This window comes from Dermacentor andersoni, chromosome 7 (genome assembly GCF_023375885.2).
Source record: "Dermacentor andersoni chromosome 7, qqDerAnde1_hic_scaffold, whole genome shotgun sequence".
Taxonomy (NCBI): domain Eukaryota; kingdom Metazoa; phylum Arthropoda; class Arachnida; order Ixodida; family Ixodidae; genus Dermacentor; species Dermacentor andersoni.
The window spans coordinates 9730187-9756304 of NC_092820.1; the positions used below are offsets into that span (position 1 = coordinate 9730187).

Here is a 26118-nt window from a genome sequence, read left to right on the forward strand (position 1 = left end):
CACTCTGGCCTGTTTATGGAAGTTTATCAACACGTGGATTTTTTTAATCCGGCAGAAAATTGCGCGGCACTGGGATGTGAACTCCTTGCACGCGAGGCGGATGCTCCACCTCTACGCCAATTTATAAACATTTCAACACGCGCATCGAGTTCAGAATGCCATCCCGTTCGACGACGCCAAACGCGGCAGCGCTACGCGCCGCGGGCGCGCCACAATATCGAAAAACAATCGCGCGTGCTCCTCTCCGGCCCTTTTCAGTATCCCCAGCGCTCGTTGTGACGTCACTAGGGTGCATCTGGTTATGTCATGAGGAGCAGACGCTGTCGATTGGTCGAGCAAGAACTTGCAACTTCCGGTTAATCTGCTAGCAGGTACGTACGAAACGTTCATGTGAGGGATCGCCAGTCGATTGTGCGCAGGCGCGAGTAAGAGCGGGCGTGAGAGAAAATCTGGGCTCTTTTGCTCCTTGAATATATGACTCTGCCTAGGCGGAGGAAGTTTCTTAGTGCTTGTTGTATGCGTTTGTCCCCTAGACATGCCGGCATGGTGCAGTGCGGTCGAGTTTATGCTCCGCCGCTCGCTGCCCGCGTGGTGAGGCATGGCACGGACGCCCCATATATGGTGATCGCTGTGTCTGAAGAGGTAAGGTAAGTCGCCGGTCGCTTTTTTCGTCACGACGATAGCCTAGATTTTTTCCAAGCACTGCTCCAGGAGGGCACATGTAACCAGCAAACGGAGGCCTCAGGAGAGCACCTGAGGTTATAGTAAAGCATGCGGCGCAGGATCTCCAGGGCATCCAAGGAAGCGGGCGGATCAAAGCTGGAGGCAGGGCGGCCCATGGATTGGGGCCGCGGAGGCCGAAGCGTGCAATGGAGTGTTCGCATAAACAGTTGACTGTCCGCCATACCGGACAGCCGATCTTATACACCCCTGCAACGCGCAGGCCTCGACGAGCCCCAACCCAAGGACCAGTGCGGGTTCTAGCTTTGGTGTCCCCGTTGCCGCTTTGGGGTCCTGGAGGCGCCGCTATTAATGCGAAATAATAACACATTGTTAAAATTGGTAAAAAAAACACGATTAAATAAATATAATTAGGTCCATGTGCCAACTTGTGGCGCTCATTTCAACGTTACCGCGCCCCGCGACTTCCGCTATGCCAGTCAGAACTTTTCCTCTGAAAGTACGTCGGACAGACTTTCTCACGCCTGCGGCGCTGGTGCCCAGTCAGTCATCGTCACCGGCGGCCTTTCAGCCACTTGCGCTCAACCGCAGTTGCTAAGGCGCTCTGAATTCTAGATTTTCAATGTATGCAGCTCGGGCTCTACTGCGGTCGCTACTACTCCCACAGAAACGTCTGTGATGTTATTTACAAGGTACATCGGCGTAAGGCGCGAGAAATCTATGATCCGCCACGACTGGCTTAGCGCGAGCGCTGCAGGTACAAGAGTCTGTCCGACACAGCGGTTTTCAAATCGGCTGTCGGTGCCCGCTGTTTCACCTATTTTACCGCGCCGGCAGCCAGCGTCCGAGGTAAACAAACTCGACCCCACTGCGCAATGCCGGCACGCCTAGGAACAAACGCATACAACTCGCGCTAAGAAACCTCCTCCGTAGTGTTCGGCAGAGTCATATATTCCAGGAGCAAAAGCCCCCAGATGTTCTTTCTCGCTGCCGCTCTTACTCGCGCCTGCGCACAAACGGCTGGCGATCCCTCAAATGAACGTCTCGTGCAGGAACGTGAGCTCCCTGCGCTTCTTCGCAGTGTTGCCAGGTTTGGTTATATATAGCGAATTTGGGCTATAGAACAACAAATCTTGGCATTGACTTGGGAAAGTTGGCCATGTGGCTATAGTTCGGCTAATGAAAACCTGCGACTTCGTGCCCTAATAACGGTCAAGAAGTGGCTCTCATCGAGTAGAAACAAATCTCGAAGGCGATGCTTTAGCTGGCTTAGCCAGTTGAGCGGCTGTGCGTGTGTGCATGCGTGAAATGCCCCCACCACCATTCCCTAAGCGCGCCGTTGTCTGAGCCGATGGGTTTGATCTTTGATGCACTTAAAGTTACACCGCGCTTCACCGTGCGAACATTTGCGCCTGCAACATCGTCTCATCTTCGTCTTATCGGTTTTAGTCATGGGACAGGTGAGCACCAGGCATCGTGATCAGCTGCGGTGTAGAGGGTATTTCACGGTACGCTGGATTAACATGGCTGCGCTCAGAAAAGGAGAGCAATAAAATGGGGTTGGGCGATTGTAGCGCCAGCATGAAAGAAGGGAACTACGAGTTGACAACACGCTCCAGTGCGTTCGTGGTGACGGCAATTCTGGGCGAAGGATCGTGTCAGGCACAACTTTCGACGTACTCCACGTTTCTCACGGTAAGCTTTACTGCCATTTTCCTTCACCTGCGAGATTAATTTTAACGCGAGAGCGTTAAGGCCCCCTGTCGCAGAATATCCGGTTTCGGGGGCCGGTGTCGGCGTCGTCGTCCGCATAAGAAAAATGATACCGAACAAAGCAGGCCCTCCGCCTGGTGCTTAGGCGCGCTGTTGAACTAATTAAACTTTTCAAAGTAAATTGCGTCGAAATATTGGTATAGTACGGGTTACACATGACCTACAAACATGACCGCGTCTGATTGTAGTTTCATTATACGAGAAAACATATTTCTGTTCCGCGGAAACTCACACCCCCCCCTTCTAGCTGCCCTTCTAGGCCTCTTAGAGCGCCGCACCCCGCTCGATTCCTTACAAAACCATCCAGATGGCGCTCGCCTCCGCGGCAGCGACGGCGCCCGCCATGCGAGGTAAAGAGAAAAAGAACCAGAAAGCTCGTCTCCGTGCATAGCGTTCGACGCCAGCGTTTGCAGGTGAACATTACGGTTACGTAGGCTGCAGCTGCCGGGAAGCGTGAGCAGTCAGACATCTTTGAATGCCATCGTGTTCCACCTTTAAAGGCGAAGCTTCAAAGGACTGACAACCAATTTTCATGGTACCTATTTTCTTAACGCAATGTAAAGCTTGCAGCTAAGAGTGACTAATCACGAAGTCGTAACTCGGAAAACGCAGTGGAACATTTTTTATCAGAATTTTTCTATGTGCAGTGAGAATGTAGTCGTTAACAGAAAGCATGCTGAAAACGGTAATAGGTGAGCGCGATAGCGATTATACGCCGGCATTAGTGGCAGGCAAGGAAGTGCGGCCGTAACTGTGAGAAAGTACTGTTTATCAAGTTGATGTCCCTGCCGTTCATGTTTTCCGAAGTGTTAAAGTAGTTCTGCGATAACAGCTACGCGTTTTCGTGGCATCCTGTCCAACTGCTTTACTTATACCTAGTCAAAACGAAACTAATCGGATCAAAAACGAAACGACGCGTTTACACGTGATACACAGTTCAGCGTGCTGCCGTAGCCATGCGTGCAATTTTGATTTCCGAAGCCTAGAATAAAGCGCAAGTGTCTAATAACACAGCAACTGTATTATTAAGCAATAATTATGTTGCACTTAACAGCATACTTGCGTGCAGTAATCTGACAAGATCGGAGTTACCAATATTTCACCGCCAGGCCGTGCCACTTACTGCTTTTTGAGACTTTCTTTGCCAATTTGAAATTATAATCGTTGCTTAAATCGCGACGAGCGTGCTGGGTTCTATCACTATAAATTTATGGTAATTTCATTTCTATCAACGTCTCGCAACACATTCTGACCAGCTGTCAGTCCCTTTAAGCGTCCTCCAAGTTTTTTGTTCGTGCTTATATTCGAGATTAATTTCGATAGGTTCCCCTCTGCAGCGATTTGCTGAATTTGAGTTTCCAGGGCCATTCAAGAATGTTTATGTGTGCAAAAGCATGACGTCGCAGTTGCTGGTGTCAGTGGTTGACCATCAAAGCGCCACGTGGATTTTGTTATGACAGGTTGTGCAAAAAGGAATTGCCGTCCTCGACCGCCCTCTGCAATGCCGGCATGTCTAGGGGACAAACGAATACAATGCGCTCTAAGAAACCTCCTCCGTAATGCCTAGGCTGAGTCATATATTCAAGGAGCAAAAGCCCCTAGATTTTCACTCTCGCGCCCGCTCTTACTAGCGCCTGCGCTGAAACGTCGAGCTCCGTCAAAAGTGCCACGCCCCGCTCTGCCTACTAGCAATTCTAAAAACGCTACCGGGAGTGAGCTAATGGGCTTATAAATTTTCAATTCTTTAACGTCTCCCTTTTTGTGCATTAGTATAACGTTTGCATTTTTCAAGTTTTCTGGGATCCTTGCAGTCGATAGACACTTCGTATAAAGGGCCGCCAGTTTTCTAAGCATTAAGTCTCCTCCATCTTTCATTCAGTCAACTGTTATTCCATCTTCTCCTGCCGCTCTTCCTCGTTTCATATCTTGCTAGGCCCTTCTGACCTCATCGCTAGTTATAGGAGGAGTTTTTGTGTCCTGTTCACTACTGTTTCGAATGGAGTTATCCTGAGTCCTCTGGGTACTGTACAGGTCAGTATATAATTTTTCCAGTGATTTTACTGCACCTTCGAGATTGCTGATGATATTACCCGGCTTATCTTTCAGTGCATATATCATGGCTTCTCCTATGGCAAGTTTCCTTGTCACTGATGTCAGGCTGCATCCATTTCTTACGGCTTTTTCAGTCTTTCTCACGTTATAATTTCGAATATCACTTATTTTCGCCTTGTTGATCAGGTTTGACAGCTGCGCGAATACTATGTTCTCTCTTGAGTTGGACGTTTTCATTCTTTGTCGTTTTTTTTATTAGTTCCTTTGTTACTTGGGAGAGCTCGCCTACTGGTTGCTTTGGTGCCTTGCCTCCCACTTCAGGTGCTGCCTCTGAAGCCAGCCTAGTTACAGTTTCATTCATTTACTCTACGTCATCTTCATCTCTATGTTCTACGGCTGCATATTTGTTTACAAGCACCAGCCTAAATTTGTCTGCCTTTACCCTTACTGCCTCTAGGTTGACCTGTTTCTTCTTGACCAATTTCACTCTTTCTCTTTTCAAATTTAGGTGAATCGTAGCCCTCACCAACCTATAATCACTGCACTTTACCCTACCTATCACTTCTACATCCTGAACTATGCTGGGATCGGCGGAAAGTATGAAATCAATTTAATTTCTTGTTTCACCATTAGGACTTTTCCAGGTGCCCTTTCTGTTGCTACACTTCCTGAAAAAGGTGTTCATTAATCGATGTTTATTTCTTTCTGCGAATTCTATCAACATCTCTCCTCTAGCATTCCTAGAATCCACGCCGTAGTTGCCAATTGCTTGTTCACCAGCCTGCTGTTTCTCCACTATTGCACTGAAGTCGCCCATTACCACAGTATACTGAGTTTGTACTTTTCTCATCGCTAATTCAAGATCTTCATAGAACTGATTTACTTCCTCATCGTCGTGACTGAACGTTGGAGCGTGGGTTTGTGCTACCTTTTATCTATACCTCTTACTGAGTTTGATTACGACTATGGCTACCCTCTCTTTGATGCTATAGAATTCGTCAATGTTGCCCGCTATGTCCTTATGGATTAAGAATCCTACCCCGTATTGCTTCTTATCCGGGAGACCTTTATAGTAGAGGACATGGCCGTTATTTAGCATTGTATAAGCCTCGCCAGTTCTTCTGACCTCGCTAAGGCTAATGATATCCCCAAACAATATCTGATATTTCCTCAAAGAGTCCTGCTAAGCTAGCCTCACTCGACAGAGTTTGGCAGTTAAAGGTTGCCAGGGTCAATTTCCATTAGCGGCCTGTCCAGGTCCAGAGATTCTAAGCACCCTCTGCTGCATAACGAGGGGGGGGGGGTATTCTAGAGTCCACCTAATGGACTGCCCATTTCGGCCACTGCTAATTGGATGCAGCTGTACGAGGGAGAAGGAGACAAGAGGCCCTAGCCAATCAGCAGCAGCCGAAATGGACAGTCCACTAGGTGGACTCTTACAGAATACTCCCCCAGGTCTGACCGCCGCCTTGGTCAGGAGCTCCGCAGGTGCTGGGGACTCAGGGCCATGGGTTAACTGTAGGAATCATAAGGGAGGGGTCGGCCGAATACTGCACCAAGGAGGCCAATTCCTGTTCTGGTGAGGCAGTTCCTTTGTTGAAGCTTAGTGGGCCTTCCTAACTTGGTTGTACCTGGATTACTATAGCCTTATCGCTCTCGGCATCTTTTGCCAGTGTCTGGCGTCATCCCAAGCTTGCAGATGTAGTGCACTGAGGAGGTCAAAGTTATCTGCTGTTATCGGGAAGCGTGCGTTGCTGTGCCTGGACCGGCGTGGGTGGTGGTGGTGACAACTTTATTGCACACAGGGGAGTTGCGGACACGCAGGTCCTCGGGCCCCCGCACGGCCCCACTGCACTCAAACGTTCATGTCACGGAGGTTCATGACGCTGCCAGCCCGGCCTGCGGCGATGGCTTGCTTGGCCGGGTCCTCGGAGCGCAGTAGGGCCTCCCAAGCCTCCCAAGTAGTAAGGTGCTCCAGGCCCAGCGGGGGAGGATCCGCCGGGCAGATGAAGAGGATATGATCGAGAGTGGCTTTGGGGTGGTGGCAGAGGGTACAGGAGGGGTCGGTGTGGACGTGGTGATAGCGCGAGCGTATTAAAGGGGAGGGTAAGGAGCGTGTTTGGAGCCGCCTCCAAAGTGTCTGGTGATAATTGTCGAGGGAGGGATGGGGTGGGGGGTAGAGCCGACGCTCGGCTTTGCAGGCTTGCGTGAGTTCACTGAAAGAATTCAATTTCGTCAGTTTCGTGGTCCTCGATAGCTGTGTGCTTGCGCTCCGCGATATTTCACCCGTTTTACGATTCGCACACTCGTCCATCGTGCAGTGGTGCACGAATACCTCAAAAACAAGCCCTGCAAGGTCCGGATGCCTAAAGACAACAGGTGAGCGCGCGGAGCCAGGGACATCAGAAGGCGCATGTACACGAACACGGCCCTGTGCATGTGTGTGCTAAATGAGACTCCGGACGTCGTTGCGCCTTGATTGCGCTACACTTCCCTCTTACTATTAGAGAAAGGTGACAAATAGATGTTCCTCCTCATCGTCGCCTGGTCTATGACTTGTGTTTTTCTGTGCCAAGTTTCATTTTGCAACTTCAGTAAGTCGCCCAGCTTTCCATTCCGCTGTCAGTGCTTTTTATGCGTGTCACCGTTCTACAAACGTACTAACAGCAGAAAAATTACTGTTCGTGTTTATGCATTATCTCAGTAATTGCCGATGGGAAAACCGCGCGAAGAACCTTCATGTGTAGGCATGATACCTTTCTTTTTTCTTGAAAGCATGGGAATTGCAAGTGTCCTGTATGCAGATTTTTGCAGTTCGTGTACATTACACAAAAAAAAGTGCCCAGTACGTATGACACAGTGCCTCAAGTGACATAATAAATTAGTTTTGCGCCGAAACCTCACACATAAGAAAGGAGACAACACGGGCGCTTTCCTTGTGTGTGTCGTTATGGCGCAAAACTAGTTTATCATGTCGGATAACCAACTAGCCCAGCAGTTCACTCTCTTTAAGTGATGTAATTTTGCTGCTAAGCATTGCATTCATGGTGAAAGAAAAGTTGTGTTGCTGGCTTATTTCACCTAGTCTTTCATTGAGGAATAGGCATTTCTGCGAATGTTTTCTATGTGCTGCTGCGAAAACAGACTACCTTCGGCTCCCCTTGTCACCGTTACTCAAGTTGTCAAGTGCAAAATGGTGTGATAATTTGTATTTCTGTCTTCAATACAATTTTAATTTTGTACTGCCATGTGTTTTTCACTTTGTTCAGTAGTAATAAACATGTCACGTATTTCATATACTTTTGTGCAGGTAAATTAGTTCTTTTTTGTATGGCTGTCAATAAACCAATGTTGGCATTTTATTCTATTTTTTAGGTATTTTGCGTCGTTATTTTTGCCATTATCAGTGAATTTTCCTATTCTTTAGTTGTCATGTAATGACTATGTCATACATGTCGTCCAGTTTTGTGCAAAATCTCAGTGAGTATATCAGAAGCTCTCAGTGTACCACACTGAGGGCTTCCCACAATCCCACAATCCCGTTACAAAGTGGACCTTCATAACATCGGTCCATCCATCCCAAGAAAAAAACTTACTCAAGCACCCACCAAGAGAAACTGAAAATAAAGGGGAAGCGGAATGCTGCAATAATGAAACGCAGAGCGCTGTGGGGCCACAATAAGTGTGAGGTGGTGTGTGTGTGAAAATTTTTATTGAAATGAGGTCCGGAGGCTCGACTTTATAAGCTCCCACGTTGGTACTCTCAGGCCAAGACTTCAGCGAAATCACTGGCCCTCTGGGCGGCCCTTAGTTGGTCTGGAAACAACGGGCTTTGAATCCTTTTTTTCTCACATTGTCTATTCTTCAACGAGGTTGGGGAGAGTCGCGGGACACCTCGCGAGCATGTGTGTGATTCCAATGATGCCATTACAATCGTTGCAGTCCATCTTAATCTCCCTTTCTGGATATATTTTATTAATGTGGTACGGCGTGAGATATGTACTTGTTTGCAATAAGCGCAGTGAGATTGCCTGAGCCCTGTTCAGTTTCGAATCTGGCAATGGGAATTGTCTGCGTCCTAAATAGTAATGTTTGGTAATATCATTGCAAGTTATTAAATGATCTCTAGTTTGATCTCCCCGGTTTGATGGTGAACGGCTCGGTTGTGACTGTCACGGTTAGCAAGTCCACGTGCCAAGTCATGAGCGACCTCACTGAGGTTTACCCGAGTCTCGTCCACTTTCCCCACATGCGCACGAAACCTTCGGATTTCAGTTCTCATAATCCCAATGTTTTCAAAAAGCTTAGCTGCAACTCCAGCTACGTAGCCTTTATCACAACACTTTATAGCGGATTTCGAATGACTGTATATGCATGTCCACATATTACTCCTGGTGGCTAGAGAAATTGCCGCTTGTTCCGCTACCGCGGGGTCCTTGGTAAAGATAGTGATAGCGTCTTGCACCTTCTTTTGATAATTTGATACAATGGCCGTATAAACTTTTTTACCTTTCACCCAGGCAGCATCAACTATAGCTCCCAGATGATTCTGCTGCTCTATTTCCTGCAAGAGTGCTTTAGCTCTTGCCTTTCTCATTTTGATATTATATTCTGGCGGTGCGTGAAATCTGGAAAGGAGTAATGCTGCCAGCACTATCGTTTGCAAATGCCGTTCTGTGCTTCAAACCGGATATGTTGTCGGGGTTGGATATTAAGCAAAGATGGGTAGGCCTATTGGCTTTGGGAGCCCACGGTAAAAGCACAAATGAGGCAGTGCAGGGTGGCATACGTTGGGCCTTTTTTGAAGTGAGAGGAGCACAGCAAAGTCAGGTTTGAAGAGACTCAGGAACACGGATCAAAACAAATGGGGTTTAATGTGCACAATCATCTGTACCTGAAAAGCGCAGACGCGGAGTGGAGGAAGAAGTCGAGAAAGTCGGCAACCAAGTGAGAGAAACAGAGACAGCGAATAATGGAAGCGAGAAAAATACCGTGGAGATTTACAGGAATGAGAAAAAGAAAAGTAGAAAGGAAAATCTGTACGATAACAGGAAGGGAAGTTTTTTGCCATCGAGCTGGTTGCCTCAGGACAAAAACATACCGCAGCAAACCTTCGCTATTAGATGAGGCCTGCGTATGCCGTAGTATGCCGTAGATGCCTCCGTACGCCGTAGACCACCGAGCACGTGCTAATGGAATGCGAAGGAATTCCATCCAGCGAGATCAGTACGCTGCGTACACCTTCCAGATGCGCTTGCATTTAAAATGGACGGAAACATCAACCGGTCAGCAGTCGAGACAAGTAAGAGACGTTTGGAGTATTGGTAAAAAAAAAAGCAGGGAATAGCTTGATACGACCGGATGCGTTGTAGGTGTGGGTAGCGGTACGAGCTCGATAAAGTCTCGCGGAAGAAACTATTAAAGAGATGCGTACAAAAATGCTATAGAATGAGAAGCACCGTACCTGATTACCTCAAGCACGCTAGGTTACTGTCACCAGCCCGTTTCAGACGCCAAGAAATCGTAATTGCCATCATCTCGAAATTCTTCAGCCGGTGCAAAACGCGAATTGCCAGAGAAACTTTTGAGGCCTTCCTCTTCAAGAAGCAGAATGACATATGCATCAGTGTACTGTCACTCGCCTTAAATAAAGAAGGAGTGTTCGCATCTAGAGCCAGGAATGTGATAGTAAGTTGGAGTGCTGACATTGTTAGATACGGGGCCTTTTCCTGAGCCTCCTTCGAGTTCACCAGACCGCATCGAATCGCGCCACACCTAAGTAAGGAGCGCAGAAGCAGATCTACCCCGTTCCCGAGGCGCGGCACGTGCAAACGAGCTGGCGTCCCCCACCTCGTGAGCCGCAGGTGGAGCTATTCACTGCTTGACTCTTCCCGAAAGTGTAGCGAGAGCCCGGCACTGTTCCAGGTAACGTGGGTCCCGAGGCAAGACGGCTGTAATGCACCGTGAAGCCCTGACAGCAATCCCCCCATCCGCCTTTGTGAAGGCATTTGCAGACCGGGAAGGCAATACCGCAGAGAGAAGTAAGCCTTCGGACAATTGGGGCCCAAGAAGCGACCCTGTGCGCCGGGTGTGACACAATGGCACGGGCGCCTACTATTGGCCGAAAATGACGACACCTGAGCGGGCTCGCCGATTGGCCGAAAATGACGTCACCTGAGCGGGCTCGCCAATTGGCCGAACGTGACGTGATTTCGAGACACCGAAGGGCTTAAAAGCCAGAGACCGGGAGCAGCAGTAGAGCATTCCTTCATTCATCTCTTTCGAGCTTCTTGCCACGGGCCGCAGAGTCCGAGTTGCTGCCGGTCCGCAATGACTTTATGACTGTTAATTTCTTTGTACTCTCACTGTAAATAATGTAAATAAACCTCCAGTTTTCATCGCAAAGTCCTCCTCAACCTCGGCCAAGGTACAAATATCTGGGGGACAGCAATTGGCATTGTTCTCCAAATCCTGACAACATGCGTAACACGTGGTGGTTGTAGTGTTGCTTTGTGATGGCGGGAGCACTTGGTGAGACCTTGTCGGTTCATGTCAGCGACAAAAGTCGGTTGTTTTTCCCGAATTCATCCCATGTTCTCCTTGTCTCTTGTGTGTGCGTTGCACTCGCTGCCCTTCGTTTTAGTTGACAATTTGAAGATGACCTCTTTTCTAGCTGCACAAGCGTCTGCGCTAACAGTAATCGTTTTGAGCATTCCAGAAAAGCAACTTGATTCGGTGCCCCCTGAAACACTGCCGAGCTCCTCGAGTGCTGATGCAGCGGCTGCCCAAGGAGCAGCGCACGTTCCTGCGGACTCAAATAAAAAGTCAGGATTCTCTCTTCTGTTCTTGTGTGTGTGCGTTTTTCTGCCTGCGTCCTAATCGCGCGGCGTTTTGCAACCAACTCGTCCGGATCCAGCTCTGTGCACTGTCGCAGCGTCGTGTAGCCGAATACAAGTCGAGCTCTAACAGTGGAGCGGCAGTTGCTGGGCCCACCTGTTTGCAAGGCCAAGCTTGTCGAAAACTCTCGCGCAAGAGAATGACGGAGCTAGCTGGCTCATGATTAACGACAACGCAGCAACCAGGCACGAAAAAGAAGAGCGACGATGGCTGCCTGTCTGTGCGACTGAGTCTGCAGGGCAGCTATAGAGTCACACCTCCTTCGCCACTGAGAGTGCGCCGTGACGGGCATGCTGAACGAGCCTCGAGTTGGCTCGAAAGTGAGCCAAGTCCGCCTAAATTGCTACAATGAAATTCGTGACCAATGGCGGGGCGGACCTCTGACTTAAATGCCCCCTAGGCAGGCGTGCTTCTCTCGAGCCAGTTTCCTGAATTATTCCCTCGTGAGAGCTGAGATGCTGCGCTGTCTTCGGAATCGCTTTTAAGCCAGATGATGACACCTCCAAAGTGGATTGCACTATGAAAGGCGCAAGAGCAGCAAGAAAAATGCGTTTTTTTTTTTCCACTTGGGTTGCCACGCGGCATAACGTCAGTATGAAACTAAATGTAAGCATGCCGCTCTTGCGTCTCTCTCCCTGCCTGTTGACACGGCGCCGTTCTCAATCGCGTAGCTGTCGCAGGCGCCACAGTGTGCATGTCTGGTGGCCTCATCCGTCGCTTTCGCCACTTCTACGTCGAATGCTGATCGAGACGCTTACCTTCGCCGCCCACGATTACGGGAGCTTGGCAATCACCTTACAGCGTTCTTTAGAAAGCTACACAGGAGTCGACATCCTTGAGTTCTCCTAGTAAGCGTCCCCGCTGCCCAAGTTCAGCTGCCACCTTCCTTGCAGGTACACCCGACGCTTTGTTGATTTCGATCCGGTCCCTCTTTGTCTCCGGGGGAAACGGGCAAGGCCGCTGTTCTACGCGCTACCCGGAGCTCCTTAACTTTAGTCAACCAATCACTTCCCGAGGAACGAGGATGCCCTCTGCGGCGAGCTTCACAGTGAACTACGGCACGCGGGCTCGGTCGACGGCGCGGTAGGCCTAACGAGGCGTCCGGCGTGGACGCGGGTGAAAGTTGGCCTAAAAAGGTCACTCGTCGTCGTACGCACTTCTGGTCGGTGTCTGTGAATTCCTCTCGTCGTTAGGAAGCCGACGACCTCGACGAAAGTGAGGCTGTCCGGGGTGAAGCCAGGAAATGAGCGCAGCCCGTGCAAAGGGCGTCGCTCGTGCACGGTGCCCCACAGAGGTGGATTCAGTCTCGTCATCGTTACTCGAACGTAGCGCGACACTCGTGAATCGGCCAGTTTCCAAAGCAGTGCAATTATTCTGCAGGCACTGAAGCACCTGCTTTAAAAGAAAGGAAGGAGAGTAACCAGGCTTATGTGCGCACAACTTCCAAGCGGTCAAAGTTTTACCCGCAAGGTTCCACTACGGCAGGGATTTAAGGTTACGGAACTAATGCACACTGCGTAGTTTCGGGGGGCTCGAACTCAATTAGATAAAGGGTAAAATAACGCTTGAATCTGATTCTGAGCTTTCGACCAGCGTTCTCAAAAGTGTGCCAACTTAACGAGTGTCAATGGCCGACGCAACATACGAAGACAACAAGTGAGACTGACCTTGTTCTGATCCGTCCAGTAAAGGAAGAATCCATTCTTGTCCACTCGAAGCGTTACCGGCGTGCCCAGCGCGGAGTCCTGCAAAAGAAACCCGCTGGTCAAGCTCTCCGGTGCTGCTGCGGCGGCATCCCATTCACACGCATGCGCACATGACCCCGCGTATAACTCCTTCTGATGTCACCGCCGTCTTAATATTAAGACTGCATTTCTTGTCTCGTAACAGGCCGCTGTACGCTCTTTGCAGCACTATGTTTGTACGTCGTGGATAACAGAAGTCACGTACAGCTCAATAATGCAGAATTTATGTTAACGCGTACTTTTTCTTTTACAGTTGCACGAAGACAGAAATGCGACTAAGCATATCTGTATTCACTATGAAAATTTTGGCATGGAAGCGTAGAATCAATAGGTTAAAAGGAAAAAGGAAATAAGTTAACAAAATTCAGAAACTTTACATCATCAGCCCATTGCACACAAGTAATGAACACAAGGACGAGTCGCGTGAAGGACTGACGTTGGCGTTCGAAAACATCAGTCACAATTACCAGAGAATACAAAAGCATTTTTAGAATCCAACAATAACCACCGAGCAACATCTCATAAAGAAGATTTGTGCCCTTACTCGAAATGGAGCCACTCGATCGTTTTAACGTTTTCCTCAAGTCGGTGCTTGGCATGTTCTTACTGATGCTTACTTTTAATTCGCGACAAAAGCCGCATATCATTTGCCAAGATCAAAGAGCGCCTGTGTTGATTTTGTGAGGCTACCACTGACTAAGGAAGCGCGTCCCGGCAGGCGACGCTCGGGACGGTGGCACTTGTCGGCCGAGTGCGACGTCACCGAGTTCACATTACACTCTTGCATTCGGGTCGTTGCGGGAGAGGAATTGGTTCTCGAAACTTGCTGGGTGACACACTCCTCGGAGAGTGTTTAGAATGCAGCGACAGACGCTGCCATGGTGTTAAGCCGGCCCCCGCTGTTGTGTTCCAGAAGTGAAACTGACGAAGGCAGCTTCTTGCGAGTCTCCTCAAGGATTCCAAATGTGCCCGAGAGTCTTTTCTGTTTATTAATTCTGCCAGAACGAGTTTTCCACGAGCCTCCGGAAATCCTTGATCGCCCTTTGCTATAAACTAGTTTTTCAGCGTGCACAGCCCTTCTATGGGACTGCGCAAATTGTATCGGTAATTTCCGTGTTTGCTTTTACCGTGTCACGGGTCGTCCCTCCTTTTGGGGAACCACGTGTTCCTTGCGCACATGGCAGCTGCAAGGAATTCGTGCACAGATGTCGAGTTATCCAAACGACCGGTGCAAGCAAACGCATCACAGTGAAAGTGCGTCACTAGTCCCGAAGCATGTGCGGTAAGAAAGCCCGCAATTGGCCAGGGACGCGCCACGATCTTCGTAGAAACTCCTAGACATGACAGCGGGCTAGTTGATTCGGAATAACGACTAAAAGATGCGGCGCGACCAGATCAGGACAGCGATCGGTCCTTGTGTGTGTGCGCTTGCCTGCGCGAGTGCGTCGAGTCAAGCTTTACGTAAAACCGGCTCTTTGGAATTCCAGTGGGCCTTGATGACTGGGAATGCTCTCGATATGTAGTTGAGCAACATTCATTCGAACCCAGCGAACAATAAAGAAAAAAAAAGGCGTCGCGCAAATTAGCTACTCTCTCTTCTTTCACCTAGAATTGCCAAAATATTTGAATACAACCATTACAAATGCAAGTACTTTATTATGGATAAAGAATAGAAAATGAAAGCGGGAGAACAGGCAAGCTGCCGCCGGTGAGAGCTGAATGCATACGGACCGAGCTAATCATATTATTCTTTATCAAGAATAATGAGCTAATCGTGTTTTAATATCAAGAAAGTTGAATTTACTGAAAAGCTCCAGTGTCTCCTATTCTTTCCGTGCATTCATTGTCTGCTGACAGTTGCGGACAATACATTGCGCGATCTACGTGCGCATTATGGCGCCTTTTAAGGAGACACTTGTCGAGCATTTCACGCTGGGCCCGCTTCTTGCGAGCGTGCTGTCGCGGGCCGTCTGGGCGACGCTAATGCGCGGCAGTGCACAGCCCGCGACGCCCGAGAACGACGTCCTGGCCCGCCATCTACCGTGGCGACAGCACGCCAGCAAGAAACGGGCGCGAGAATGCGCGCGTGCTCGCAGACCCCCCGCGATATTTTGTCCTACGGTTGGCGTCGCTTCAAGGCTCGTTCACACTGGCAACAGACAGCGCGGCCGAGTTGGTGGCTACACGACCCGTCGCTCGCTGCTCATTTTGCGGTCGCGCAACTGCAGTCGCAGAACTGCCAAACCAACCAGATGAACCGCCCGCCCGCCGGCACTTACTTTAAAGCGTACTAGAAGGGACGGCACGGGCCGTGCATTGCCGTGAGGCCGCCGAAAAGTCGGGCACTTTGTGTCTGCCAGCCCATCCGTCGCATGGGGCCTCGCTCATTCCTGCTGCTGTGGTCGTTTGCGCCGCTCACGTGTACTGCGTCGAGCTTTGTGTTGTTAGTGATTTCTTTTTTGCAGTTTATGTAGTGCAACGATGCATTTGTTTAAAATAAAAGCTCTTCCTGAGGTGTTCCAGTTTGAATTATGCACTGCGGTTGTCGCCGCAATGTAAAGATCTGAGTGCAATATAAAGTATTGGATGACTTCTAGTTATCGAACTTCGAAGTAACGCATGTAAGTGAAACTTGTTATTAATGATTAATTCGATCAATTATTGGTTAAGTAAGCACATATCTAGAATGAACAAATTAGTTAGAAAATCAATCATTCGTGTACTTCAGTAATTATTTATTATTGATTTATTTATTGGAACTAAGCGTACTCTTGGTTTGCATTACTCATATAACCTAAATAGTTGAGTAATTACGCGAATAATTATTGTTTTCTTTACGTTTCAATATAATGAACCAAATATTATTATTTCTCTGTTTTAGTAACGCATCTAAATAATGAATTTCTAAACCTAAATATTGCACAAATTTCAAATTTCTTTATTAATTACTTTTGCTATCTCCAATAGAGTGTCGGTCCTGTGACTTGCAGCAGCTAAGTAGTTGCTCTCTTTAGAGAAAGTCCAGGCATTCTTTGAGTGACGTCTGCATACGAAGGAGTAGGTTTTCATTGATATGTCGTTTATGTGTGACACGTAATTGCAAGAAATGCATATGCATTTCTACAGTCGTTGATTTTGTGCAGCCTAACCAAGTACAAGCAACAACTGTGACTTCCACGGCTAACTACTGTATGACACTTGAATTCATAATGCCAAATGTGGTGAGTTGGCTCGCTCTCCTTTTCAACGTGCCCTTCTTAGTGCCCCTCCCGCAATACTTGGAGCATGCGAGCGCTTTGAATAAAGACAAAAGCTACGCACGAACACTCACAGCGGCGAAACACGGCGGCCTCCGCACCCAGGGTGGCAACGGAGCACCACTGCGCCGCCAAGGACGACGTCAGAAAGAATCGGCTAAACCCTTGTGCGCCTACTTGCGCCGGTATTGCAACCGCGGACAGCCCGCGCCCCGGAGCGCACCGCACTCGCTGACGTGGGCAGGTGGCCCGCATGGTGTTGTGACGCGCGCGAGTCACGACTACGCGCCACGTGCAGGCTCACTTGAAAAAGGCACGCACTCGTCCTGAACGCTTGTGCGAGCTTAGGCCGCTAGAGAGATTTAGTGACTAAATATACTGCTGGTAAGTGATCGAGGCACTTGTAGCATCCAGTTACGCAGATAATGAAGCCACATTTCGTGGACTGCCAGAGATAACGGTCTGACTGAACCGAACAATGCGACAGAGGCGTGTGCTCACGGTGTCTGCGAGAAAGTAGAATCAATAAATGAAACAAAACAGCACGTACAAATAAATTCCCAAGACATACAACAACATGCCCTCTGACATGTACGTACCAAGTGAACAATTTACGAGACAGGTCCTGTGTCACGCGCACGACTGGCTGCATTAGTCGCGTATGCCTGGCCTCGTGAATTGGACCGCTGGGCTCTTGCGATTGTCACTTATTTCGTACACGTCATGCACGCTCTAAAATTTGCCGCTGCGATTTCTCGACCGTTGAGCTTGTGTAGAAGCTACCATTCTTTCTCATTCTGCAATGTTAGCTTGAGCAATATCTGACCAAAATCGGCAACGGAGAAAGAGCGCGCATACTCTCAAAACCTCAAAACTGAAACACAGAACAAGCGCTGTTGCGCAAGTACGGCGAACCCCGCGACGTGGCGCTGCACGCGCCGTGCACGATGCTTTCGGCAACACCCGTCTGCGCGCACGCAGTCTCGCGGTCGCCACACGGGCGTGTGCCAAGCGGTGGTTCTCTCGCTTGGACCGCGTAGCTCGGCCAGCTGGTGTCCAACACTTGCACTGCAGCAAGAATCACCAGTTGCACATTTTAGCTCATGGTGATTTTTAGCTCTCCTCACAGTGATCGATGGAGTCTTCGTGCTCACGCCAGTATAAATGTTGAAAAGGCTCCCGATGTGCTCCCGCACAAACTGAAACCGCAGGCTGGTGCAGTTAAGCAGCTACACTGGCGCAACAAACAAGCAACCGCTCCTGCTGCCACATGCAAGCCGTGATTCCAAGACAAGGATGATTGCAGAGGTTCTACTCATAAAGTACCTGTACACTTCAGGGCGGTGTATAATAGATAAAGTTTGCCAGCTTCGTATTATGCGGTCAAGTTTACAGAATTGCGAAATCGTTTTTTTTTTTTTTTTATTGCCGAGCGACAGAGTTGTAAACTTGACAATTTAGTCTCTTGAAAGTTCGCAATGTTAAAGAATTTTTCTAGAAAAAAAAGAATGATGCCAGTTGTTGTCAGTTGTCCAGAGGGCCCGTGAAAGAGCGGAGAGGATTGGCATACCGATTCCGACATGGAAGCAGCCAGCGGCGAGCCGGGGGCCCCAACGGGTCTCCGCCGGCTAGTCCCTCAGAACCTCAAAAAGTTCACTGTCTGTCTGTCTGTCTGTGTCTGTCAAGTAGAGAGTCATCTTCTTAGCAATATCACGCTTTGACCTTTTCTTCAAGTAGCCAAACCAAATCGACATGGGTGTTGCGGTTGCCGAGAAAAACGATTGATCCGTTCCCACGTGTCCACACCCGAGCCTTCTCGCTAAGGAAACGAACGGAACCTGCGCGCCACTCAGCCCACGAATGGACAACAGGGACGACGAGCTCGGCGGCGCCACAGACGGCGCCGCCGAGCAGCGATGCCGGGCGTCTCGCTGTTCGCGGGCGATCGACGAGGCAACCGTGCCCGCGCGGCACCAGCGCCGAATGCTCCCCTAGCGTGCCGATGGAAGTTCCCAAGGTCGTCGCTGCGATAGCGCGCGCCCGTGCTCTGTACGGCGGGAGCGCTCGTGCGCGTTGTTTTTGCGATGCCGAGTGCGACCTCATCAGGCAGGAAAGGTGACACGCAGTACTGCTCTGTTGTAGACTGCCACAGCAGCCCCGAAAACACGAAAGGTCGCACGCCGCCCGTCAAGTCCTACAGATTTCCGGGGAAGTGGTACGAGAAGGACAGACGACAAGCATAGGTAACTGCAGTGTGCCGAGTCAAGTAAGTCTCATACTTTCGCATTCGCGTGCAATATCACGGCCACTCGATAAAAGCGGAATAGTGATATGCGTGTTTTTAGCGTACGGCTGTTTGGTTAGTCGTGTCGTGTAGCTGAATTGTGCTGACATCCGCCGTTTGTTAGCGGTAAACGGACGCGTGTTGCACCGCTAAGCTCGACGACGCGAGCTCGATTCCCGGCCACGGCGGCCGGATTTCGATAGGGGTGAAATGCAAGAACACCCTTGGTTACCACGTTAAAGAACCCCCGGAGGTTAAAATTATTCCTGAGGCTCCCCATGACAGCGTGCCTCATAATTATTTCGTGGTTTTGGCATGGTTTTGGCACTTAGAACCCCCGAATTTATTTGATTCCACTGTGCCTTCCCTCGCGATCGGTATGGACGAGTTCAAGAGATTTATTTTCCTTTTCCAAACGCTGCAACTTAAATTACTAGTTGTGCAGGTAACGAATCTTTTGTGTGGCATCAGTCCGTATATTTAATGCAAGCCGCGGTCGTCGCGTGCGTCGCTGCCGGATCGGAAAGCAGCCGCTCTAGACGTGCGCGTCTGTTGTTTGGCCACGCTTTCTGAGTTGGCCTTTTAGAGGCCCCTATAGTTCGGGGCCCCAAACAGCTTTACGGGTGTTAGCGTTGGGGCACGCAGGAGTGGACAGCTTTAGAATAGGGCTTTGCGTTTGCGGATAGCGTCTTGCGCTGACAGGGCCACTACGGCGTCAAAGAAAAGCTATTAGAAATAATTACATAAAGTATGCCATTTTATGATGGAAATAGCAATTCTGACTTGCGTGTATTCGCGTTTAACTACAATTTAGAGGTTATTCTGTAAGCAGCAAACAATTAATTGCGCTTAGTTTTGAGCAAACCAACTTTACGTGCCTTGAGCAGCCAAGCTTAGCCGTGTTACACCTACGAGCCATAAAATCCACAATCGAATTCGGAATCAGCGCCGTCTAATGAATCAATCTTCATAACACACACTAGTTGAGAGAAAGCGATAACTGCAGCCACTTCTCCTGGCTTGCGAACTTCACATGTTACCACGAATCGAACCCAGTTTGGTGCTAGGTTAGAGTCGTCGCTTCGATGGGTGCCGCCATGTTTGTTGACGCAAAGCTTTTGGGGCCGCTATTTGGGCTCCCGCTAAATCGGTGAAATAGCGTTCCCAACGCAAAACCGAAACGCAGTTTTCGTCTCGCGCATGCGCAGTGGCTTTTTTGGGGCCCTTATTCTAAAACTCTCTAATATCCAAGCATGCTTTAAGGTAATTGCCACCTTGCACATTCTTCCTGATTCACTCTTCCTGCCAAAAATCGTCGTTTCCTGTAGTAGCCGGCCATCGGCGCGAGCCTACTTTAGCTGCTCGCCCGACGAGGAACTTGATTTTCCTTGGCGAGGCATGTATCGCTAGTGCTTGCGCTCGTGCTGCTGGTCCCAAGTTAATCCCTGGTTAACGTCGTCTCTGTTCATTTCGCCGAGCAGTCTGTACGAGCCATTTCTCATGAGCAGTGAAAAGATACCTTGCTGACTAATGCAATTAGTTGCAATGAATTGAATAAGGCGTGATATACATTAAATATTTATTGCAGCATGATATAACGCAGTATTCGGCTATGTAGTACTTAAATTGTTAATCTTGAGCAGATGCGTGTTTTCACTGTTGCGCTCTAGGATGTTGTGTACTCTGGGAAGGAAACTGCTTTAGTGTTTTGGTGAAGCAGCGGACTGGCCAGGCCAATGGGGGCACACACAAGAATACATGACACTCGCTGTGTTTGTAACACTCGCTTTGCACTGGTCAGTGTGCCGCTTCACCAGCACGGTATGGTTATTAATCACCAACTCGCCCAACATTCCACATTACTGCGTTAGCCTTATAATAATGCAGTTCTCTTCGTGCCATGCAGTGATGTTATGTGACAAGAAATAGCCAGTACAAGTTACAGGCTTCTGCGAATCACCATATATTAAAGGCATGTAGTTTGCCAAAAACATCTTAATTTGTGATTTACCTGAACCTAAGGCTGAGAGGTTATAAGGAGCTATAGGCTAGGCCACGTCGCTAAAGATGGGAAGAGGGTCTTCCTCGCTAGTATAGTGCCATGCTTATTGGTGCCTAATGCATGTGTTCTTTCTGTGGTCGCAGTGCTGACGACATTCCCTGGGACCCATCAAAAAGCACGCAAATTTGCAGCACCCATTTCGTTGGCAAGGGTGACCTAAGTGAGCATCCATCATACATCCCTACCATCTTCCCACCTGTATACAGAAAGAAAGCACCAGGTCGAGAGAGGGAGAATAGGTATGACTGGCAGTGCGCAAGTATCGTAACTTGTTGTGGTAGCACTCTTGTAGAATAATATATGGACACAAACACAGGAACGTTACCTTTGCAAACATATTATTAGGAGTAATTCCCACAACAAACAGGCACACATACGGTCTCATTTCTATGCGATGCAGATGGGAGCGGCGTCTAACAGGCCAACGGCAATCACAGCAGTCTTCTCAGCAGTCAGCACCACCGAGATATGTGCTTTCGTACTGCAGCGACACAGCTCTTGAGCAGCAGCAAGGCACATGTGAACATGCCTTTCTGAAGTGACGGAACCGTCAACAAGCAGCCCAAGGGATCTGCAGTCATCGAGTAGTATGACAACAGAAGTTTCTGCTGCCAGAGTGACTTATGTTGCAATTAAAAGAAATGTGGCTAAATTTCTGAACTTGGTGCATACCTCTAACTCGACGTCGTACACGATCTTGTCGGACACCTGTGACACGAACTTGGCTTTCACTGTCACATCACCGTCCACAATTTGTTCAATGCCGTACACGTGCGGAAACAGATGCTCCCCTTTCGTGAAGTTGCCGCCACACACAAAAAAAAAAAAAAAAGCTGTCGGCGTAGGCAACCTTCTTGAAACCACACTGCAATCTTTGCATCACTGTTGCGCAAGCAGGCGATCTGCCGCCGTCGAAAACGGAGCGCTGTGAGCACGAACAGCGAAGAAAACGCGGACGAAACACTGTAAACGAAGCGGAGACCAAGGCGCGACCGCGCTGCTCGACGTTTCCACATCGGGGGCGCTGTCAGGAGGCACAGTAGCGCCGCCTGGCCATGATTTTCTCGCGTATAAAGAACGCTCGACGCCTGCCCACCGCCGAGTGCTTTTCCTGGACCGAGCGAGCGCCAAGTCCTCGTGCGTGTAGCGAGTATGTTCACCGCGGCCACGTGGCTATGAACTGCACGAAGAAGAGGAAACGCTTTTCCTTCCAAATAAGCTCTGCCTGAAGTCTTTGGCATGTTGTCTGCGTCTGTCTTTCAGTTGCAGAAGTCAACCAGCTTAGACCAAGGTTTGGCTTCACTCTGTGCTGCAATTTCCCAAAGCCGCGTCACAGGCCGAGATGCAGATTGACGAGAAAACCCGGCCATTGCTGCAGCACGTGGCGTGAAACGGGCGCGCAAACGCCGCGGCCCCGAGCCCGCCTCCCTTTCGCTCCCGTTTCCCGGGGACGCCGCCCCGGCGGAGCTATTTTTAGCACGCGGCGAGGACACGCACAACCGTCGAGGCAGACTGCAGTGGGCATGCTTGCCGGGCCGAAATGCGCCACGGCGTGTGTTGGGTGAAAAATGCGGACGTCGACTTAAAACACAAACCGGTCCGCGGCAATCGACGAGGCGCATTATTCCCTATTCCAGGGAAACTCGCAGCGCCATTGGCGTTACTGCGAGTAAAACAAACAGTTTTTGCTGCCAAGCTCAGCCGGTAACAAATTCTGATATGGCCCGCGGGAAGAAAGAAAATTTAAAAAGGTCAGTATAGGGGACATACACCCCAAATTTAAGCACACGGTCTCTTCAGGGTAGATAAGTTATACCAGAGTCCTGGTTATACGGCGGACGCAAATATGACGAGGCCTCGATTCAAGTTTGATTATTGTATATCTGTGAAAAAAAAGTTTCAGGCGGAAGTTTTCGCAGCGCTCGCTTAGAGGACCCAATCCTAGATTTCTTATCTGTTGCACTATCGAACCGATCGTACTGCGCCAGGGCATATCTTGCGGCACTGGACTGTATGCGTTCCAACGCTCTTTAATTCGTACAGAATGGGACGGACCCGACAAAAGGTAGGCGTACTCAAATAACCGTCCTATGTAGGCTTTGTATGCAGCCTCTTTGACCCGAATTTCCACGTGCTTGAGATTTCCTGCGAAGGAAACCGACCGAAGCTGCAGCCTCGCGCACAATGCTGTCGATATTCTCAGCACCATGATCCGTCCTAAGATAAAGTCACTCCGAGGTACTTTTAGGAAAATTCATGGCGAACAACTTGATGACCTAGATAGTAGCGACACCGCAGTTTATGAACTTTTCTGATGAAGCTGACATGCACGCCTTTATTAATGTTCAAATCCATTCCGTTTAAACTACAACACTTCGATACGATGGAGATCTTCCTGCAACTGTACACAATCCGCCCCACTGGCCACATTACAATACAATGCACAATCATCAGCAAACAGACGTACAGGTGACTTGATTTCATTAGGATACCATTAATAAAAATAAGGAACAGAAGGGGTCAGCGAACGGATACTTGTGGAACCGCAGATGTCGTATCAACGCACGGAGAACATTTGCCATTTAGAACAACTTGCCGTTTCCGTGATGTTAAACAGTCCAGTATTCATTTTTAACGGGGTCATCAATATTAATCTCCACAAGTTTCTGTAATAGTGACTGACGGCAGACAGTATCGAAAGCCTTCTGAAAATCTAAAGATAAATAATCTGTCCTCTTCAATCGAGACTGGAGGCTGTAGCGTGATAAAATTCGAGTAGGTGAGTTGTATAAGAAAAACGTTTTCGAAATCTACGCTGTTGATTATTCAGAAATCCCATCGACGTAATGTGTTTTAATTAAATTAAATTATGGGGTTTTACGTGCCTGAACTACGAGCTGACCATGAGGCACGCCGTAGTGGAGGACTCCGGAAACTTGGACCACCTGGGGTTCTTTAGCGTGCACCTAAATCACCTAAAGTACTTCGGTGTTTTCGCATTTCGGCCCCATCGAAATGGCTGGAATTCGATCCCGCGCCCTCATGCAGCACAACACCATAGCCACTAAGCAACAACGGCGGGTCGTAATGTGTTTAAATGGGACAGTGTAAATAATGTATTCGAAAGTCTTACATAACACTGTGGGGTGAGTGATATAGGCCTATAATTAGACACGTCTCCCTTCGTACTTTTTTTTTAAACTGGTATTACGTACGCTAGCTTCCAGGCGTCAGGTAGCTGGCCATCATTGAGAGGCCTGTTGTAAATTACAAAAAAAGGTATTTAGCTACCTCCCAAAAGCAGTTTTTCAATATTCTAAGAGATATTACATCCGGTATTGTAGCTTTCCATTCATCGATGTTGTCAAGAAGCTTTATTATACCTTCCATGGAAATCGCCACAGGCTCCGCTGCTGCGTATTTCTCTGACGATGGTTGGAGGGAACTCGAAGCCGTCGCAGTGAACAGCGATTTGAAGAAATCATGAAGTACGGCAGGATTTTCTACGTCATTGGTAATTATCCTACCGTTATGTTTTAAATCTGGAAGGCCAGAACATTCCGTACTATACCTCTTAAAGAACTTCATAAGCTTATTGTTTTTTAGATCAGTGGCTAAGCTTTGAAAATACCAGCCTTAACACTCCACTAATTAATTATACAATGCCGTCAGATTCCGTAATTTCTTTAGAGATGATAAACGTTTTTCTTTTGCAATGTTCTGACTACGCTCTCTTGCGTCGACGGATCAGTCGGATTAGATCGCCATTGATCCATGGCTTTCCCTTTCGTTTTGCTTTGTTACTTCGAGCACTAAGGACGTAACTTTGGGTGAATAGTAGTATACGATTGTTAAAGATAAACCATAGCTCATCGATATCTAGGGGATCAGCTAAACGCTCGATCGATAAATAGTGGTCGTCCAACTGCTTTGAATGTAGTTTGCTTTGTGGTAAATTGTACGGGACTCACTAACTTCGGGAGGCGAAGAAGCAATAGCCAATCTAGAAACAACAACGTCATGGTCACTTATACCAGGAAAAGCACTTACGTTTAACACAAAATATGGGACATTGCAAAGCAACAAGTCAAGAAGATTGGGGCCCATTGTTGGCTGAGAAACGTGCTGATAGAAACCAAGAGAATCCGGCAATGTTTTCGACTGACCATGGGCTCCGATATTGGAATTTGATACGCTGACCTGTCTTCTATGTAACATCAGGAAGGTGAAAATCACGAACTACTAAAATGCACTTACTAGAAAATGTTTGTGCAATTTTACGCAACTGGTTTAAAACGTTAGGGTCAGAAGCAGGCGGGCGATACAAGGCTCCTACAACAAACTTTACGCGGTCGTTTTCACACCAAACAGACTCTGTAAGGTTGTGGTCAACGCGAAGTGGGCGGCTTTGAAGCGATGCCTTTACGAGCACAAAATACCACCGCCAGGCAAAGATCTCTCCATGCGATATGCGCTGAAATCGCTGGGAAGGACCTCGTGGTCAACTATTATAGGCTCAAGCCAAGATTCGGTGCAAATAACGATATCAGCAGCTACGCTGTTTATTAAGCCTTCCAGTTCACTGACCTGATTTTTTACTCTTGGGAAGTTGCTTAGTAACAATACAAGGTTACGTGCCCGTTGAACAACGCGATTTCGTCACTTTCGGCTGTATAGCACCATCTCACGTGTTTCATAGGTCCATGTAAACGTTGCACCATCAATATTCAACCTATCATAGGTAATCTTTACAGGGTGCCCACCATTTCCCCTTTTCGCGTGTTCCCAAAGATGCTTTCTTTTTAAACGAACTTGATGATAGTAATCATTCTCAAGTGATACGCTGGAGTCTTAGTTTTTGCGCATGTTTGAAAAGTCCCTTCCTTACACTATATTCATAGAGCCGTAAGATAACTGGTCTTTTACCCATTTGCTTTTTAATGCCGACTCGATTTACCTTCACGCCCATCTTACTCGCGAACACGTCGTCGATCGCCTGATTTCTTAGCGACGCTAGCGTTCCTTCATCTGTGTCCTTCAGCCCATAGATACCTAGATTATTTCGCCGTCTGCGATTTTGCAGGTCGTAAGAGCCCAATGCTGCAAAATGCCGCATCGTTTGGGGTTCTACCGAGAACGAGACTTAAGATGGCCGCTGTCCGCTTAGCTGTTTACTTTGCCGTCTACAGCGACTATTGGAGCCTGCGTCGTGGTACGCCGGGCGTGGATCCTGAAGCCTGCCCCATCACGACTCGGGCTCACTATGATTGAGGGTCTGTGCGCAGCGTGAGTTGCACGGAGAAAAACGACTGGGCAACGTCGGCAGAATCCGATGGCTGCGCAGTCATGGCGCTTCCACGAAGGTGT

At 48.7% G+C, this 26118-nt stretch overlaps 1 protein-coding gene and 1 long non-coding RNA gene across 9 annotated transcripts in view; one reads left to right on the plus strand and one right to left on the minus strand.

The window, feature by feature from the left end:
- Positions 1-26118, minus strand: part of Plc21C (Phospholipase C at 21C) — a 546034-nt gene that overhangs the window by 417410 nt on the left and 102506 nt on the right. For all 8 annotated transcript variants that reach the window (XM_055073221.2, XM_055073217.2, XM_055073222.2 and 5 more), the window contains exon 2: positions 13071-13148. In XM_055073221.2, coding sequence (XP_054929196.1) covers positions 13071-13148 — 78 coding nt within the window. The remainder of the gene's footprint in view (positions 1-13070; positions 13149-26118) is intronic.
- Positions 18394-21411, plus strand: LOC129386021 (uncharacterized). The gene is made up of 3 exons (XR_008613501.2): positions 18394-18671; positions 20835-20990; positions 21152-21411. It is a non-coding gene; the product is annotated as an uncharacterized lncRNA (long non-coding RNA).